General features: G+C 54.6%; 1 protein-coding gene across 1 annotated transcript in view; it reads left to right on the forward strand.

The window, feature by feature from the left end:
• Nucleotides 1–18,569, forward strand: part of LOC144733305 (dual specificity testis-specific protein kinase 2-like) — a 52,477-nt gene extending 33,908 nt beyond the window's left edge. The window contains exons 7-10 of the mRNA XM_078615134.1: nt 131–214; nt 12,355–12,441; nt 14,079–14,217; nt 14,900–18,569. Of these exons, the coding sequence (XP_078471260.1) occupies nt 131–214; nt 12,355–12,441; nt 14,079–14,217; nt 14,900–16,194 (1,605 nt within the window). The 3' untranslated portion in view covers nt 16,195–18,569. The remainder of the gene's footprint in view (nt 1–130; nt 215–12,354; nt 12,442–14,078; nt 14,218–14,899) is intronic.
• Nucleotides 18,570–19,092: the final 523 nt, after the last annotated feature.

Genomic DNA, 19,092 nt, shown 5'->3' on the forward strand with positions numbered 1-19,092 from the left:
GTGTTGGGTGTGTGTGGCGTTGAGGTTAAGTAATGCGAAGCCTCACGGATAGCCGTTGCGACTACCGTTCCGTTTAGCCCCGTTTCTCATCACCCGCCCCTTTATTGGTGACTGTTGTGAACCCCGACAGATTGACGTATTCTCCTTCGGAATCATCCTGTGCGAGATCATCGCCCGCGTACAGGCCGACCCAGACTACCTTCCGCGTACGGAGGTGAGTCTCGCCCGTGGTGTGCGCCCGTCTTCATCGTGAATTATTTATACCTCCCGTGACGCATGTGTCGAGGCACCAGGACAAAAGCGGGCCAAACAACAACGATCGACAACAATGCAAATCCATGTACACCACAAAAAGTGAGCGAACAAAAATTCTAAAAGGTTAAATGTACTCGAGTACATTTGACCTTTTGAGTTGTCACCCTGTACGGTCCGGCAAGCATGCGAGCCGCGGTGGTGACGCGCACGTACGCGCGCCAGCGTGGCCGAAATGCTTGGCACCGCAAACGGGGAAGTGATCGCTGGGAGAGACGACCACAATAGGCGCCTTACCAACCTCGCATGCAAATGTGGCTTGTGTTAGCGCGCACGGACGCACTCTCTCTCTCTCGACCCTCCGAAACAGATGAAAGATGACTTGGCTGAAACTGCCCACCGAAGTGTCGTGGAAAAACCACAGGAACCAAGGCAGCGTTCGTCAGGGAGAGCGGGCGTGGGTGCCAACTGTTAGACAAACTCACTCTTGTTCGCTGCTCGACGGAGCCAGAGGAACGCGACGTTCCAAAGCCCCCGCGTTGAACGCTTCCCGGTACCGTTTTATAGGTCCCTGGTGCCCCCCGCAGCGAGGCGCGTTATTTGATACGTTTGCATCGGTTTCCTACGGAGCCCGAGTTGGGAATAGTTTGGAAGTCAAAACACACAATAAAGCATCTAGTCCCTTGTCGAACTGTGCCGCGGAAAGAAATCGCTTAGTTGGGCTTTAACCATCCGCTGTTGCCGTGAAGCGTTTGCTAATTACGCTGTTAAATCCGGAATGCTTAGCACCACTTGCATATTTTTCTTACCGCCGCGTTCAGTCGATTTTAGACACACGCACACACACGCGTGCTATGTAGCATACAGCCGGGGTCACAGCCACCATTGTTTAATGGTCAGCGTGCAATTCGGAGGTCGCCAGTTCAATTCCATCTCCCGGCTTGGCTGTTGTGCAAGTTTCTCAAATCTCCCTCCGCCTCTCTCCACCCAGAAGTATTTATTGGTACACCACAGTTAGTCCATCGGCAAGTCGCGTGCGGGAATTGAACTCTGGACTCCGGGTTCGTAGTGCGGCGCACGAACTGCTCCACCGCAACACGCACACACACACCAGCGCACGCACGCAGTTATTTCGGCAAGTGCACGTTCTACATTTGCGGGTCGCAGAGGTACGTGACTTTGTATATCCAGGCGGCCAGGATCCCGAGCAGGCGTGCGCGCGTAACATGTGCGCCACATGCAAATGCACGCCAGAGAGCGAGCTTGGACACGGACATTAAGTCGCGTTCATTCAGGACTTCATCAGCAGGACAAAGGCAAAACAAATTGATGTTGCCCCTTATTGCCTGCGTAGGCTGTTGGAGCAAGTGCCGTAAGTTGAGCACCTACTGAGGCCGGCACGGCGGAACAGGCGCTTGCACAGACGCGTGCGTGCTTTACACACCTTGAGGTGGCACGAAAGGAATGTACCTACGGGGCTTGGCGGGTGCAGTGCGGGCGTGGGTATGAGCGAGATAGCTTGGCGGTCAGGTGCGTGATGGTCACGATTGGAATGAGCGATTAGATTTAAAAATAGATTTTTTTTTGGTCTCATTTTTGCTTTCTCATCTGCGTTGGTACTCACCGTTACTTATTCGTTTTCAAGGTTTTGTTTGCTTTGTTCGCATAATTGATCGCGTCCAGCATTAGCGCACTGTTTGAATTACGTTTGCATAAATCACAGTTGAATCAATTCTTGTGCGCATGATCCGTTTGCCTGCAGCGTGAGCGTAAATCAATTGTAATCAATGAGTTGTTGCGACTTCGCACACTCCTAGCGCTGGGAAAGGTGAAGATGGTGAAGCGTTTGTGGTGTAATGGTTAGGACAGCCAACTTGCAATACGGAGGTCGCTGGTTCAACCTCACAACACGGCAGTTGAAAAAATGGGGCACGTTTTCTCAAATCCTCCCCCCCCCCATCTCTGAACACCCAGCAGCAGTGCCAATGTGTATGCCACAGTCAGTCGATCAGCAGGTCGGGTGCGTTTGGGTGAACTGCTAGAGGGATTAGAAGACGAGCAAGGCAAAATGATTTTATTAACCAGGTAAAATCTTAACTGCTTTATGATGTTGTCTTCATATCCGCATCTCGAGTTTCGGCAGCCTCCCACTCCCAGCCCCGCCCACTCCCCCCCTGGCATTTTGCCTTGCACCTAATCCCTCTAGCAGCGCTCCACTTCCCCTACCCCCACACCCCCCCCCTCTCTATCTCTCCTCCCTGGCTCCTCCCCCCTCTCTTACCTTATAGCCTCTTGTCACGGCAGCCCTTTTGCCCACTTCAGCAATTGTTTCTTGCTGTGGTTGTCCCACCTGACGACGGACGCTTGTGTTGCGCCCGAAACGTCGTGATTTAATTTATTTTATTTTCTACCTACGTGACTTTGCCGAAAGAACCAAAGAATATGGATCCCTGCAGTTGCGAAAAACTTCAAATCTAGAATGATGATGGTACTCACTTTGATACGATGACGACACAGCCAGGTGTCCGAAATCCAAGATGATAGAACAGAGAGCTTTTTTGTTTGCATATGATTAACGAAACTAATCCTGGCTGCTTTCTGCACTTTGGACAGCCACCTACTCTCTAAGTACTCTGTGAGTGTGTGTGTATATTGCTCTGAGTGTGTGTGCTTGCGTGTATATTGCTCTGTGAGTGTGGAAATATATTTTTGAGTAACTCTACACAAGCTGACCAGGTGTCTCAGTTGTTAGAGCAAGCGGCTCGCAATCGGAATGTTGCGAGTTCAAATCCTGGTTGGAGGTTTACTCAGTCTATCATCCCTCTGGATGAACAGAGATTGATTGACTCGTGGACAGTCTTGACCACACCATAGGAATGTGGAATGTCCACCTCTGGCTCAGGGCTGTAAACTGGAGATGAACACCGCAGGTCTCGCCATATGACAACCGTTATCGACTTTCTTGGTCATTCTATCGACATCGGAGGGATGATGGATTGCGCCAACCCCTGACAAGGATTTCAACTCGCAACCTCCCGATGGGCGACCGTTTTTTTTTTAATCCAAGAAAGCCTCGCTGCGCCCCGAGACTCTTTTTACAGGAGGGTATTAGATCTTTCCAGAAATTACGAGTAAAAATAGGTTGAGCACATTGCACGATAGCGCGTGTAACGTGAACCGAAAAGTGTTCCGCGACTTGACACGAACCTTGACTCAACATTTGTTTTTTGCAGAAGATAACCTAATCAGAGGTACAGGACATCGGGGAGGCTGCCACAGGGGGTGTAATAGCTGGCACTCTGGACTTGCGACCCAGAGGTCACCGGTTCAGTTCGAACTTCTGGCACAGCCTTTGCGACAATGGGGCTATTTATTGAATCTTAAGACAAAAACTTTTAAACGATTTTACCAGGTAAGGCCCACCGAGCTATATAGGCTCTTTTTCAGAAACGACTTGGTCACAAATGATATCCCAAAGAAGTAGCTCATCACGTGGAAATTTATAGTAGCCAAATTACTAAATGTGGAGGGGAAAACTGGAGGACCCGGAAAAAAAGCCACGTGGCCACAGGGAGAACATGCAAACTCCAAATATATAGGCGTCATTGTCAGGATCGAACCCACGACCTCCTATATACCAGGCGAGGTAGTTAACATGTCGGCAACGTGGCACCCAAAATCTCCCCGCCTATGTCCACCCAGCAGTATAAATAGCTGCTCATATTCTCCGAGACATCTGGCCAGCAAGGAAAAAAAGTAGGCCACATACCATCTGGAAATTCTCGAGAGAGAGAGAAGCTCCCTCTAGTGGAAGAGGTCCTTCTGCCAGCAGCGGTTTGAGTGAGCAATTGCACGGGCTGCACCAGGGACCCATCTCCGCATGCGAGAGCGCGAGCCCATCTGCGTTTTCATACCCAACCGAGAGAGGCAGGGGCCAGCGCGGCGCAGACTTTAACGACATATTTTTCTTTGTTTTGTGGTTTTTGTTGCTCCCCCGACGTCCAGCGCCCCGATGCCCCCCCCACCCTCGCGGCTCCTTTGTGTGCGTGACTGGCACGGCACACTTGCGCATTGGGGCGGCAGCTATTCCCCCCCCCCCTCCGATTATCCCCGGACATCCTGTCTTATCGGCCTGGCATTAGCGCTGGGCAGATGGCGCGCCACAGGTGTCTGATCCAAACTAAGGAGCCTCCTCCTCCGCTTCATAATGAGGGATATCGCCGTGGTATTACCACTTGTGATTCCTCGCGGCAGTAGAGCGTTTGGGGTTGAGCGTGGGTGTGTGTTGGTTGGAATCGGAGATGTTGTCCACTAGGGGTCGAAATATCTCCTCTCCCGGTGGTTTCATGAGTTGTTGTGATTCACAATTCACGATTCGTTTTTTTTTATATCTATTTTAGTGAATCTTCACGCCTTTAGTGGCTGCAAGGGTGAGAGAAAATCCACTACAGCATGCAAGGGACTTTATCAATCCACTGCTGGATGAAGGACTGCCCACGCTGGGCCAGTCAATAGTGTAGATTGACCATACTTCACCATGCTGGTTCTTGGATGTTGGTGCAGACAGCAACCAGGCCGGGGATCAAGCTCAGATTGCTGGGTTCATAGTGAGGTGCGCACACCAATGTGCCACCCGCTCCACACCCCCCCTCCCGCCCCACCCATTACAACACGTCCAAATCAATACACTTACATCCTTATGTGATTCGGCACGCGTGTTGCGAGCTTAACAATGAAAACGAATCCGCGTTGTTACACCGCCTGTGTGCAGCTAAAGCAGCGTCCCTCTGAACCGTAGCTGTTCGTGTGACATGGGCTGGTGGTGAGCAGCGTTCAGCAAGAACAACAAAATGGTCACGGGAATAATTATAAAGCAATTACAGGGGTCGCTTACAAGCGTCATTCCTGACACGTCAGTTTGTACACTAGTACCGTATAGGGTGTCCACCGTTTTCTAAAACCGTAGTCCGTAGCATTGCACATTCTTGGGATTTTAGTGGCAATGCCCGCTTGCTCGGAGCCAACCCAAATTACACGGGAGGTGAATCGTCCCAAGGCGTTGTTACGAAATAAATCATGAAAATTCACCGGAGATGACAAAGTGCCCGGGTATCTTGCGGGCGATGTTGTTTTTGTTGTGGATAGGAATGGGGGGGGGGTTACTTCCAGGCTTGTAGCAGCAGCAAGAGAAAGGAGGGTGGTGGTTTGTTGGGAGGGGGTGACGGCGGCCGTGTTTGGACACGCCACCTCTCGGTAAACAAGCAGCGCCACCATGAGCTTGGGTTGCACTCGCTGGCGTGGCACCAAGATGAGGCCCAGGGGTGGTGGTGGCGGGCGCGCGGGAGGGTGGAGGGCGCCTCTCCTGAGCCGTCGCGCGTTCACACACGCACACGGAGACGCGGTTGTAAAGCGAGGTGGCTAATTATAATGCGGTCCGCAGTAACCGCAGAGTGCCTCTCCCCGCGAGACCGTTGTGTTAGTGCGAGCGACATGAATACCGCTTTGTGAAGAAGAGTCAAAGGGTGTTGTTCTTCTTCTTAAAAAATAAACTCAACCCCCCCCTATCATAGTAATGTGGCATTTCCATCGCTGGCTTCAAGCTCATCTGTGAGATTTTTTTTTTTATAATGATAGTAGTCAAAATAATATTTGACAGCCGTTTGTCAACCCTCTTGTTGAATATAGGCCACCCACACTGTGGTGTTAGGCATGGTTGTTTGGTGTGGGCTGGTGAAAGAGGTTTGAGAGGCCTGCGATATAAATACATCACACATCATTCACCGACTCTTGTGAATGACATCAGGAGATCTTTAACGTCCGCTGTACGTGTGTATGTTGAACTTTTGCACCCTACGTAGCTAACCATGCCAATCAGTGGTGCGGATGTTAGCCATGGCCGGGAATTCAACTCAAGTTGCAAGTTGATTTTCTTTAACCAAGTGAGAACTCTAAGAGGCTCAGGATAGTCGTAAGTTGTGACAGTGACCTGGGGCATTAGTCTGCCTGTAGGGGGGCAATGATTTCCGCCTTTTCTAATCCAATTTGCGAAAATTGCGGGTGATTTTTGGAATTTGGAAAATTTGGACCCTGGCGCCTACACACGATGGCCTACTCTTTCGAATCTACGCCCTGGTGATCTTTAATGTCCGCTGTGAAGCAGACTGCGCGTAGCGTGATTAATGGTGGCCTGCTAGATTTTGAACCGCGAACCTCTCCGGCAGAGGGTCGAACGCGCAAATTCCAGTCCCCGCCGCCACCCTCCCAGGTTGCCGAATTCGTAGCACAGAAGCGCTAACCACTGCGCCTCCATCCTTGCCACCCAAGATTAACTTGAGCGAATTGAGCACAGGCCCAGCTCCGTTGGTCATCTACAAAGGAGGTGAAGGTTCAAGTTTATTTTTTTCCCTCGTCACGTGGAGGATTTCTCAGATTGTCCTCTGTAAGCCGCTTAAATGTTGCAGCAGAAGCCCGGACCGGAATGAGTGCTGCGTGCTCATTAATTCCGCGGGGGGGGGGGGGGGGCTTTGTTTTTGTTGATGTTGCCGGCCAAGTGGCTTGTTTAAAACGAACCCTGCGGGCCAGAGAGTGGGGCTGAATAATCGTAAAGCGGAAGTCGTCTAGGGAGCTGCGCTCATTAGGCTGTGGATAAAATTAGTCAACACCCGGAAGAGACCCTCTGTCTCTCTCCCTGGTGAGCTCTCGCCTGCTTAAAAATAAAGGGCACCAACTCACCTACATTCGACGGAAACCAAATTATTCACTCGTGACAGCCAATTAGACGCTGCTGGTGCTCTCGGGGAACAGGATGGGGACGCCGGAGGATAAGGAATGTAAAATGTTAAATGCGCGTACTTGCACAGTGAGTGACGGGCGAGAGCCGAGGAAGTGACGTGCGCTCATTGATTGATTCGTTAGTGCGAGAATGCCGCTCGAGGTGAATTCAGGACATAGCGGCTCCCGTGGCGGCGGTGTCCGGAGCGTGTGTATCACCGGTGGCACGGGTGGGAATAGCAAACTTGTGAGAGCGTGCGCCAACACGGCGCGTTGGAGGCATCCACTCTCTGATGCCAACCCCTAGGGGTCCCACCTGGCAAAGCACCCAGGCGAGCCCTCTTCCTATCGCCAAGTTTCAACTGTAGCGGTCGATCTGACGCAGTCAAGAGGCCTCCGGCCGCCCCCTCGGCCTCCACCTCCTCCACCCACGAGGTTCTCTCGCTCGGAGAAGCTGGCGGCCAGGGATAACGAGAGAAAGTTCAGGTTGGAGTTCAATTTTGAACCAGGTGAGAGCTTCTAGAGCCCAGAATGAGTCTCATTTGGAAGAGTGACCAAAGTGGCAAAAAGCAATGAAATGCAAATGACTTCGGGCAGGAAAGCAAATGAAACAAAAGGCTCAAAAACAACTGCGTTTGAGGAGAGCGAGCTACGTGCCGCAAGAGAGATGGCTGCACGCACGACGATGACGCGCACCGCACCGCGAAGCTGCTCCCCTTGCGCGAACCGAAAGCGGGCGTCCGCAAACGAACACATTCGTACGTCCGACAAGTTATTTTTTTCGAGCGCATCAAAGGTCACCCACGAACCGCGAACCGCCGGAGGAGGCGAGACTCTGGGCGCGTGCAGCCGTTCGACGGCTGCAACGGGACCAGGGCTAGCGTGCGGACGTTTCCTCCATGGCTTACGTTGAGCCACGGCCGACTTGACACTTGAAACGGCGCGTTTAACTCAATTAAGAGTTAGACGTTGGCGCGCCGAGAGAATGGCACGGCCGACGGGTCGTACGTGTTGCGGCGCAAACAGAGGCGGGAGTAGGGGGATGGAGTTCAAGTCCACAGGCATCCGTGCTCCCCAAGGAGGCTCCCCTCCTGTGCCGGAGGGCGACGGTTTGACAGAGAACGTGATTTTTGCGTGCGTGTGGGCTCGCTGTGCGGGTTCGCCGCGTTGAAAGCGCTCGTTCGCGCCGCTCGGAAGTAAAGAAAACAGCCCGACGGATGAAAAGCGTGTCGGAGCTGCATGGGGGAATTGGCTGCGACTTGGCAAGTGTTTGCGGCAGCCCGAGCAATCGAGCGCGTGTGGGCGTCTGCGTTACGGAGTTGGGTTCGTGCAGCCTCTCCGATCTGGCGCGGGCAGCCCTTGGTACCGGTTTCAGCAGGTCGGCAGGAGACGCTGGAAGTGAGTCAGGCGGGTGATGGAACTGCAGCAGGCGGACGGTGCGACACAACTTGCTTTGACATTCAGCCTGGGTGTCGCTGGCGTGATTGCAGCGTGATGCCTTTATCAGATCAAGCTGCAGCAGCAGTCACTCCAGCGCTGCTGACGAACAACATTTTAAAACGCACGCGTTGAACAATATAGACTCTGGGCTTCAGCTTGGCCAATGTAGTAAGAACAAGAGAAGATTTTATATTTATTAAAAATAATCATTTATAGGGCTTTATATGGCATTTTAAAACGAACGTGTTGAACAATATAGACTATGGGCTTCAGTTTGCCCAATGTAGTAAGAACAAGAGAAGGTTTTATATATTTTTTTTTAAATTATAGGGCTTTATATGGCATTGCTGTGAAGTCTCGGTTGGCTGTCTGGCACAGGCCTTGCCATTATTCCAAATAAGGGCGAGTTGAATTTAAAACAGCACCACCACCGGTACAGTGCAAAACACGCACGCCTCCATCACGGGGCAAGCCGTGTGATCTCACGAGATACTGTATTCACAGGGCTGGGGTGAGCGGGTGTGGGGGTTGTTGGCGGGCAGGCGTTGCCCGCGCCGCGTGTGTGTAGTAGTTAAGCTCATCCGTGACCAGGAGCAATGCGTTTCTTGCGCAGACAAAAACGGAGAGCCACGGGGCGTCTGGCGCTGATAGGACCCGGGAGCCACCCTTCGGCGGCCGGGCACGGACGATACGCGGCTCCCGGCTCCTATCAGCGCGTCGCCCTTGAGACGGGAGGATCCGTGCCGCCGTCACCGCCGCGTTACGTCGGGGGTTTGCGTTTCTAGCGGCGCGGAAAACGGGAAGCAAAGCCCGCTCGGCATCCATCTGCTTCTCGTTTATGAATGCGCAACGGCGGAGTAGAGCGGAGCGCGCGTGGCGCGTGGGATAGTTGCCTCGTGATGGTTCATCGGCGAGGACGATTGCGCTGGAGTTTTGACCACGAGTCCATGCGCGCGGGATGTTTACCTTCTTCTTGGTTCTTTCGGTAAAGTCACGTAGAAGGGAAGTAATAAAATAATAAAAATAAAACATAATAAAATAATTCTCACGACGTTTCGGCCACAACGCAAGCAGCCCATCCTCAGGTGAAAACCAGGTCTGTCGAGGCGACAGCGTCTGAATGTTATTACTTCCCTTCTACGTGACTTTACCGAAAGAACCAAGAAGATGAATCCCTGCAGTCACGAAAGCTTTAAATCGGGATGTTTACCGTTTATTTTGTATTCTAAAACGACGGCATTTCGGAAAGCTGCCTGGGGAACTGTGCAATCGGATTTTCCCAAGTGGTGGTGGGGGGTGGGGATTGTTTTTTAAACTCGGCTTTTGCAGTGGGTTGTCAATTTGCTTTGGAAAACGGAGGGTGATTGTTTCTGATAATAGATGTCCCAATGCCAGCTTTGTGTGTTTACATTTTTCGTCACCAGTTTACACAAAAGCAGTACGGATAGAATCTGGATGCAAGATAAGCTTCGTCTTTCAATTTCGTCTGGCTCACCGTGTAAAAATAAATTATTCTCTTCACGATACAGATTTTGGAAACGCTTTTCCAGATACCACCGATATTCCGATATGTAAATAGTGCTCGAGCCAACAACACCACCGCCCCCGGGTGTTTCAAGAGTGCACAATGGTACCATTGTTCCCCCCCCTCAACCCCCACCAAGATGAACCCAAGGTTACCAGAGGGGGGCCCTGGCACATCTCCCTCCTGCCCTTCCCCCTGGAGTGATGGATCTACTTGGGCCCCAATGACAAGGACCCACACTGTGTCCACTCCAGCGCTCCTCCCACTAAGCCGTTGCCGCCGCCAGCCACCACCACCGCACCGCATTTTGTCAGAGGCCAGGCCCTCGAGACCGCCCGCCCCTCCCTTTGATCTCCGGCCATGACTTGAGATGTTTTCTAAAAATCTACGGAGCGCTGCGAGTGGCGGGTTTTGGCCGCGGCGCGGACCTCCTGCCGGGGGCGGCTCCTGTGCCGACTCGACCGCGGCTCCGGGCTCCGCGTGTGTGTTGAGGGGTAACGCCGCTCTGCCCCGTCGCGTTGGCTCGGGTTGTTTGCGTTGCACAATCGCAGCCGGCCCGGGCCGTTCTTAACGTAGCCCAGCTGAGCACCAGAGTTGTTTGTTGGTGATGGGTAAAGGAGCAGCGCCGCAATCGCTTTTAGTCGCGCTCCTGCTAAAAGAACGGCCTTTCACTAGTCGACGGAGCTCTCGGGAGCCTCTTCAAAAGGGATTTAGGCGTAGTCTTCACCACTGGCCAGCCTTGCCTATCGACTAACTGTGGTTGACCCATTCACACTGCTGCTGGGTGGACAGAGGCAAATGCCGGGGAATAAAAAAAAAACTTGCCCCGTGGTATCACGTGAATCGACCCGGCGGGCAGTGGATTGCAAGTCCAGTGTATTAGCCATTGCACCACCATGGCATGGTAAAGGAGAACCATGGTAAATAGAAGTGCGTAGCTGTAGAGCTCGGTTTTTTTTTACGAGTGGTCTTGAAAACACATCGGAGAGGCCTGGGGGTTTGTGATGGTGACGCAAGGTCGCAGGGCTCACGTGTCAGACTTTGCTTAATGCTAATAATTTATGGACTCCCTGGGGAAAGTGGCAGAGGTAATTAGAGTTTGTTTTTCACGGGGGGGGGGGGCTCTCAAACGAGAAGCGTCGCAATCAGCCCTGTCCACTGTCGAACAGTTTGCCGCTTAAATGCGTTCGTCACTTTTCATTTTAATTAGGGCAATTACACTTTTATCGGCTTCGCTGGACTTTTCTAATTTCATGCGCGTCGAGCTCTCGGTCGCAGTGGCATGTTAAACGGTAATGACCGCTCATTTTCTCGGCCGTAATATCATATCGGACATAATGGCAGCTCGTCGTTTAATGCTTCGGACTATTGAGCGGATCTGTAATTGAGCTCGGTGGCTGCACAGTGCTTTTTGTGTTCGCCGTACACGAGGTGCGCGGCGTGGGGTGGAGTGGTGGCGCAGGCGTTGGCCCAGACTGAGGCCTGAACGCAGCCACCCGAGCCCGATTCCCTGGCCACGGCTAACAAGTCTGTTTTGTGTAACCACTGTGAAACCTCTTAGAGAGCAGGAGAGCCTCATTGGCCAGTGACCTCCGTAAGTGGTGGGTGATGTCTGGGTCTCCCCTGCCCCACCCATCCCCCCCACCCCCTCCGTAACCAGCACGCACCGATCGGTATGTGGTGAAGTATGGTCAGACAATCCCTATGATCAACATTGATTTGGGGAGGCCTTCGTCCAACAGTGTTTTGGCAATGGGCTGTAAATGAAATGAAAATGCTATGACACATACGGTTTGTTTCTGAATGTAAATAAACATGCCTTCATATTCCCTGCTCTGAATGTCGACCGACCATGGGGCGTGTGTGTGTGTGCACGCTCCACGATTTTGACAACCCCATCTAGCATTTGGTCCAGTTCTTCTCCATGACACTCACAACGTCGAGGTCACTGTAAACCCTTCTTTGTATTTGAGAAGAGCTCCCGTGACATTACAACTCTGGTTCACACACGCACCTTTATCGTTGGCTTATCAACCGCGTGCGTTGTCGCAACACACGCGCTGTGGTTTCGGGCAAGTTGCAACATTTGACCACACGTTCTCCCTGGGCGCAGGCTCGACGAACATACGAGCCGGATCAATCTCGCTCGTTCGCGGCTTCCAAACCACTTCCTCCGGCACTCCTGGAACCAGCTAGCCGAGCGCTCTTAACGGCGCGCGGCACCTGCCCCCCCCCCCTTACCCCGCCCCCCCCCTCCCCCCCGCGGTCAACCTCCTTGTTTCCGCCGAAAGCGTTGCCACGACGTGCCGAACAAGCCGACAATTAGTGCGCTTCTCTTTATTTTTGTTCGTGTCGTTTTTCTGCAGAATTTTGGCCTGGATTACGAGACTTTCCAGCACATGGTCGGGGACTGCCCCTCCGATTTCCTGCAGCTCGCCTTCAACTGCTGTAACGTGAGTAGCCGCGCCCGTTGCACGTGCAGCTCCCACGCGCCGCTCCCCGCAAGGTGGCGGCCGTCGAGTAGGTCACGGCGGCCCGCGATCACACGTCCGTGACTGCCGCGGCAGCGTACGTGTCACGCTAAAATATCGAGAGAACAAAGAACAGTGGACGAGCATGCGGCTCTGCGACTTGTTTTCGTGTTGTACCGCGTTTTGCTTGCCAAGATGTCTTTTGATGTTTCGATGCACGTGCCTGGGAACTTCTTCAGAAAAAGCAATCGCAAACCAAAATTTCAGAAAACCATATTCATTCATTCCCTTTTTTGAAGTAGCTCCCAGCACATGAGGGGCGAAACGTCGGACATCGCGCCGAATGAGCATCATTTGAATCTTTTATTCCTGCCGGCCCCTTGCGCTTGGCCGAAATGGATCTCACTCCCCGCCCTTCTTCTTGAGTGGCCTCCTTGTAGTAAGTAAAAAAAAATCGGGCCGTTTCCTCCTGGCGGTCCCTGTTGCGCGTCAGCGCGGGGCGTCGTCTGCGTCTGACCCACCTTTCAAAATCTTGACGCGAAACATCAAAGCGAGGAGTGAAAGCGCGTGCCCACCCCCCCCGTTTATTGCACAAATCACCCCGACATCTGTTCGAGCCGGGGAGTATCCGTTCGCAAAGAGGACGGCGAAACATAATACGGAACACATGGAAGGCCGCCGCTGCAGCCGCCGCTGTTGTCTGTGGCGGTCGGGAGGCTTCTGGTCGCAGGCGGGCGAGCGGGTGCGCACGCAGACGCGTGGGCAGGCGGGCGGGCGGGTGCGTGGGTGAAATCGCAAGCCGGCGTTACCCTGTCCCACCCAGGTGCCTCCTTGTCACGAGGATCGGCCCCCGGCCGCCCAGTGTTTGCACACGCTACTGGCAACTGTGACGCATTCCTGGCAGGGCCTGCCGAGTCTGCGTTGCGGTGCCTTCTTATTGGGGTGGGCGGGGGTTGGGGGCGTTTACGTTCTTGCTGAGCGCAGGCCCGAAGGCCCAAAATGTCGAGCGGCCAGCAACAAACGGCGCTGACAAAAGCGGTGGTGGATAAGAGTTGACACGTTTGTTGCAAAATTGAGTAAGGTTATTATTATCTTAAGGACTTGGGAAAAGACATGTTGGTGGGGAATTCCAAAATGACGAGTGGACGGGTGTGTGAATGGGTGAGTAGGACCTACTCTACCATGCCGATGAGTGCGGTCGTTGATGGTGGCGAAGAGAGCAGTCGCAGCGTAGCACAATACAAAATTTAAATTTGCCACACTGTGTCCTCCTGCTGTGTAAACACAGCCTACAATGCTTGTTTTATTAATGGTAGTCACACATTCAAGTACGATCCAGGCTGAAACCAGCTTAGCTTGCAAGATGCGACGAGATCTGATGGGTTTCTGGTCATAGGCACTTTGCATGACTTTTAAAGAAAACCCAACAAGACATCTGTTCTATTTTAACCCACACTGACATTTTATAAAAACGAGAACTGAAAAAGACTGCTTCAAACCAACGCCTCGAAGTGCACCTTCGCATCACCGTTCACTCCTCTCGTAGCTCGCGACTCTTAACATTTCCTTCACCACCCCCCCATTGGGCGTCGTCCTCTTGCCTGGCGCCTCGCTCACAGATGGACCCCAAGCTGCGGCCGAACTTCGAGGAGGTGGAGCGGGCGCTGGAGGAGATGAGCAGGATCACCGAGGCGGAGAGGACAGAGACCGGGTCCCCGTCCAGCCAGGGGGGCAGCACCGAGGCCGTGTGGCAGCCAGGTACGACTCGGCCTCACGCCCGAGGCAGCAGCCGCAACCACGCCCACATTTAAAGGGTAGTTTGGTCTACTCTTCAACGCTGGCCAGACGTCCCGATAGGGGTGGGAGTCGCCCACGCTTTACCAACAACCAGCCACCCACATCACCACCCATTCTGGCAACCCACCTCAATCGCCACCACACAACACCACCAACTACCAACCCATAGTACCATACTGCACTCTGACCCATTCACCACCACCCATCACCACCACCCATCATCACCACCCATCACCACCACCCATCACCACCAATCCACAGTACCACCCATCCTGCACCCCCAGCAATTTCCCACCACCCATCAGTACCACCCATCCTGCACCCCCAGCAATTCACCACCACCCATCAGCACCACCCATCCTGCAGCCCCACCCGTTCACCACTCATCACCACCAATCCACGGTACCACCCAACACCCAGTAATGAAAGTGGACTCGGGCAGGACACATCGCAAGAAGGGATGGTCGCCGGGTTCAACCAAGCTAATGCTCGTGTGACGGTGCTAAATCGATTGTTGCATCGCGAGACCATGAGAGTCGGCGACAGCTTTGGGGAGGCCTTCATCCAGCGGTGGATCTATCGTAGCTGACGATGACGACGATGCACAGCGTACCAACGTTCTGCGTCTGCATTGTTCCCGCAGGTGTGCGGGAGAAGGGGCCAGGGTGCAAGCGCAGCAAGCCGCTGAACTCTCCGCCGGGCGACGGCGAGTCGGCGTGGAAGAGCCCGCGGCCGCGCCTGGACACGCGGCTCTCCCGCAGCCACTCGGACGTCTTCTCCCCGCACTCCAAGACGCGGGGGGGCGCGGTGGTGAGCGTCATGGACCCCTATTACACGCCGGGCAGCGCCAACAGCGGGAAGGTGAACCCCTTCTCGTCGCGCAAGGAGCTCAAAGGCGGGCGCGTCAAGTTCTTCGACACGCCCACTCGGCCGACGCTAGCGCCCCTGGCGTTCGACCAGCCGATGAAAGATGCCGTGGACGGCATGAAGCCGGAACCGCAGTCGACTCCGCAGAAAACGCAGCAGCGGCCGCAAGCGGACGAGGACGAGTGGGATAGCCCGCTGGACATGGACTTCACTCTAATGCCGTTGCGGACGTGTAGGTCTCTTCCCAGCTCGCCGGAGCTGCCGCGGAGAGACATGCCAGTACGGGCACCGGTGACTCACGCCACGCTCGGCCGGGTGACGTGGCGAGCAACTCAGGACCGCCGCCGCCACACCGACTCCCCTCGCCCGGAACTGACGTCGTCACGGCAGGGCGGCGCCGGCGACAGAAGCATGGCGGCAGCGGTGGCGGTTGCATCGACGAGCAGTGACAGTGACCCGCTGGAACTCGACTACGTACTGAGCGAGAGCCGCTTTTCAGGCATGAAGTTGAGCGGCGGCGGCGACGGCTGCGCCCCGTCCCGGTTCCACGCCGAGACGCCGCGCTACCGGTGCTCGCGCGACGAGAGCGAGACTTCGAGCAGCGGGTGCTACTCGCAGCCCGGAGACGACGGCTCCACGGACTGCTCCTCCAGCTTCCACGGCAACGGCTTCCGCGGCTACGACGACGACGACGAGGACGTGACGGACGGCTCCACAGACGACGTGTGGCAAGACAGCGACGAGCAGCGGCGCGGCTGCCCGCACGGGCAGAGGTGCGGCCCACACTCGGACGCCGAGGGGCCCGGCTGCGCCGAGTCACCGGCGTACAGGGACTGCGCGCGCTCGCCGGTGTACCACCGTGCCGGGAAACCGTCCGCTGCCGGGAAGGCCGTGCCGGGCTACGGCAAGGCGCTGTTCTCCCCGCAGCCCGTTTCGCTGAGCAGTAACAACAGCAGCACCCCCTTCGTACTGCTGCGGGGCAGCGCCAGCCCCGGCGAAGTGGCCGTGACGACGCAGAGGGCGGCAGGGGGCATGGGCAACCGAGCGACGCTGCAACAGGAACTGTTTTAGGCGGCGGGGCGAAACGCACACCACGGCAGCGTGCTTCTGTAATCGTTTATTTGCTGTGAAGTAAATGTAAAAAGTGGACGCGCGCGCGCACACACACAAGCACATACGCACAGACGGATGCGCACAGTGCCCGTCTGGGCGTGCGCGTGCGTGCTCGCTCCAGATTAAGAGAGACATTTCTCAATGCTGATAAACACGCTCTGAACTCGAACGCACATATGCAAGGGCTGTACAAACTCTTTATGCTAAATTTGGTTTAAAACTAAAAGAGATTGTTCGTTTTTTTCCGTCTAAGAAATTGTGCATCTATTTAATGAAAGTCAAGGTTGTAAATAATTTTATAATTTATTCCTGTTGATGCTGAATGTCTTAAATTTTCTTTAGCAAGCCGAGGCAGGTCAGTCTTGCAACCAGTCCAGGCTTCTAAGGAGCTGTTGATATGCGGGCACCTCCGTCGCGTGTGGAAACGGCTGCTCCCCCGACCCGCGGGCAAACAGTTGACACAGACGGAGCCGTCTCTAAATCGGAGAGCGACTGCCCCGGGCCCCGTACTTTGGGGGGGGGAGGCCCGCGCATCGACAGCACGATGTCAGATGTAATACTTCCGGTTTAGTTTCAAGCCGTCGGGGGGGGGGAGGGGGTGGCGGCACACGGTGTGATTTGCTCCGGGCCTAGCGCACCGCTATGGACGACTCTGGCCACAGAGCGTGAGCTGCCCATGCACGTGAACCTTAACGCGGCGGTGGCGATGACAACAACGTTGCTCGCTCAGCCACTGCGGTTTAGAAGTGGCAGTGGCTCATCTCGTAGCTGTGCCGCTGTAACGGGGAGGGGCATCCACCCTTCGGGATGAGTCCCGTCCCGTGGCCCGTTGACCCGTGCAACAAAGCACGGTGAAGTTTGCCTCCCGGAAAAACCCGTTCCCAAGTCCTTGCGAATGGTTTGACCTATGTCTTGTTACCGGCTGTACTTTTGCTGTCTGCGTAACAATGACTCAATGTAAAGGTTCAACGGTGACAGAGTTTTTAGCGTTGGACTGTTCCTGTGCGTCGTTTACCAGACTCCCAATTCCGTGTTCGATCGAAGCTGCCCCTGGCGATGGCCCACTCGGAGTTGAGACGCTGAGGTCACCGGCATTCGCGAAAACCGTTGCCGTCAACGAGCGTGCAACGTGCCCCCCCCCCCCCCCCCCCCACGAATCGATGTAAATGACGCATAGGTTGATCAGGTCAATGCTATCTCTGCGATGAGCCTTCATCGGGTCACTGATTCGGCTGCTTTTTGTACAATCGTCTTGTCCACCTCCCTTGCCCACCTCCGGCCAGCGTAAGCGAAAGGTCAAAATGCCTTCCAAGTGCGAGGCCGTCTGCGTGGCGTTGTGGAGGAGGAGTGCCGTGCCGGGCCGCCCCCCCCCCCACCACTGCGTGTTTCACGTCGTCGTAATCGAACGTCGTGTTGCTTCGCCTTGCACCTGTGCCTTGGGTACCTTGCTTAGCACCGAACACTGAAGCGGCAGTCTCGAGTTGAGCCGGGTAACGAACGAGCGGAGCCGGGTCGTGTCACCGTGCCCGTAGTAGGCGATGGATCGAGGCGTTTCGGTGAGGATGGCGCACGGTCAGGGTGAAGGTGGTGCACGTGACGTTCGGACCGCCGGCCCCGACTCTCCCAAGCGTCCCGTTTCAGCTTGGACATTTTATTTTTTGTCTCGGCACTTGCGGGGGGACGGGAGGGGTGTGGGATCGGGAGTGTCAGCTCTTGTCCATTCTGCGTTAAGGGGTTGTTCCATCATCGATTGTGGTTTTCTTTGTTCATCGACGTTCGTCTTCGGAATCTATAACCGAATCCGGTTCAGTTCTAGCCGGACCGATCGGCGCGAGGCCACGAACGCGGTTTGTCCACCAACTTCCAGGCGGTGCCAGCAGCATGGCTTATCAGCAGCCGCCCCCCCAAGGTGGTGACGTCCGCATCGTAAACAAGTCCTGGAATGTGTTTTTATTGTCGAACATTTCGATATTTGTGTGCGACGAAACGATTTCACCACCCCCCCCCCCCCCCCACATCTTCATGCGATTAATGATCACGCTGAACAACCGCGTCCATTAACAACGCGAGGTCCGTGCGGGGAGCAGAGCGGGGAGGTGTGCAGGGTGGGGGGCTCTCGTGGGCTGGGGCAGCCGTGCGGCGTGGCCCAAAGGCCTCCCGATGGGCCTGGCGTGCGCGCAATTCGTCAGTGCCGCTTCTTTGGAAAAGACCAAAGACAAACGTTGGATAATACATTGATTGTTTATGTTTGCGTTCTGTCCGTTAACCCCCAATTTGTATAGTTCCCCCCCCCCCCCCCCAATTGAACAGCAATAAAGTTTTCTTCAACACTCGGCCGCTGCCTGTCTGCGTGTCGGTGCGAGAGTGAACAGGGTCGTGACGGCCGCCGCGTGCTTCCGAATGCCTTATTGGAGAACGCTTTTCTGATGACGACAGGAGAGCGCGGCGATCGTCGCAATCTCGGGGCGGGGGGGGCGGCGTTTCGACTCAAGAATCGATTTTTAAGTTTAGTTTTTTTTTGGGGGGGGGGGGGCGATTGTGCTGTTGTGACTGTCCGAGTCACCTGTATCGATCGCAACGTATCCCGGCTCTCTGGGTTCGGATGTTGACGGTCAACTTAATGCCAGGACTTCGAAGCTGCCAGGGCCCCCCTCTCGACGTCAACCCCCGGCCGCGTCCGTCTCCTGCCCCGCCGCCTCCGATCTCGCGAAGAGGAGCAGGAGGTGCGGGCATTGGAGTTGTAAAATATCCTCACTCTATCGCCAACTCACATGTCTGACCAAATAAGTTATTGCAATTGATTGTGGGACGACTCTTACAATGTATGGTCGTTGAAAATAATTGTTACACGCCACA

Source organism: Lampetra planeri, chromosome 46 (genome assembly GCF_965212315.1).
Source record: "Lampetra planeri chromosome 46, kcLamPlan1.2.h2, whole genome shotgun sequence".
Classification (NCBI taxonomy): Eukaryota; Metazoa; Chordata; class Hyperoartia; order Petromyzontiformes; family Petromyzontidae; genus Lampetra; species Lampetra planeri.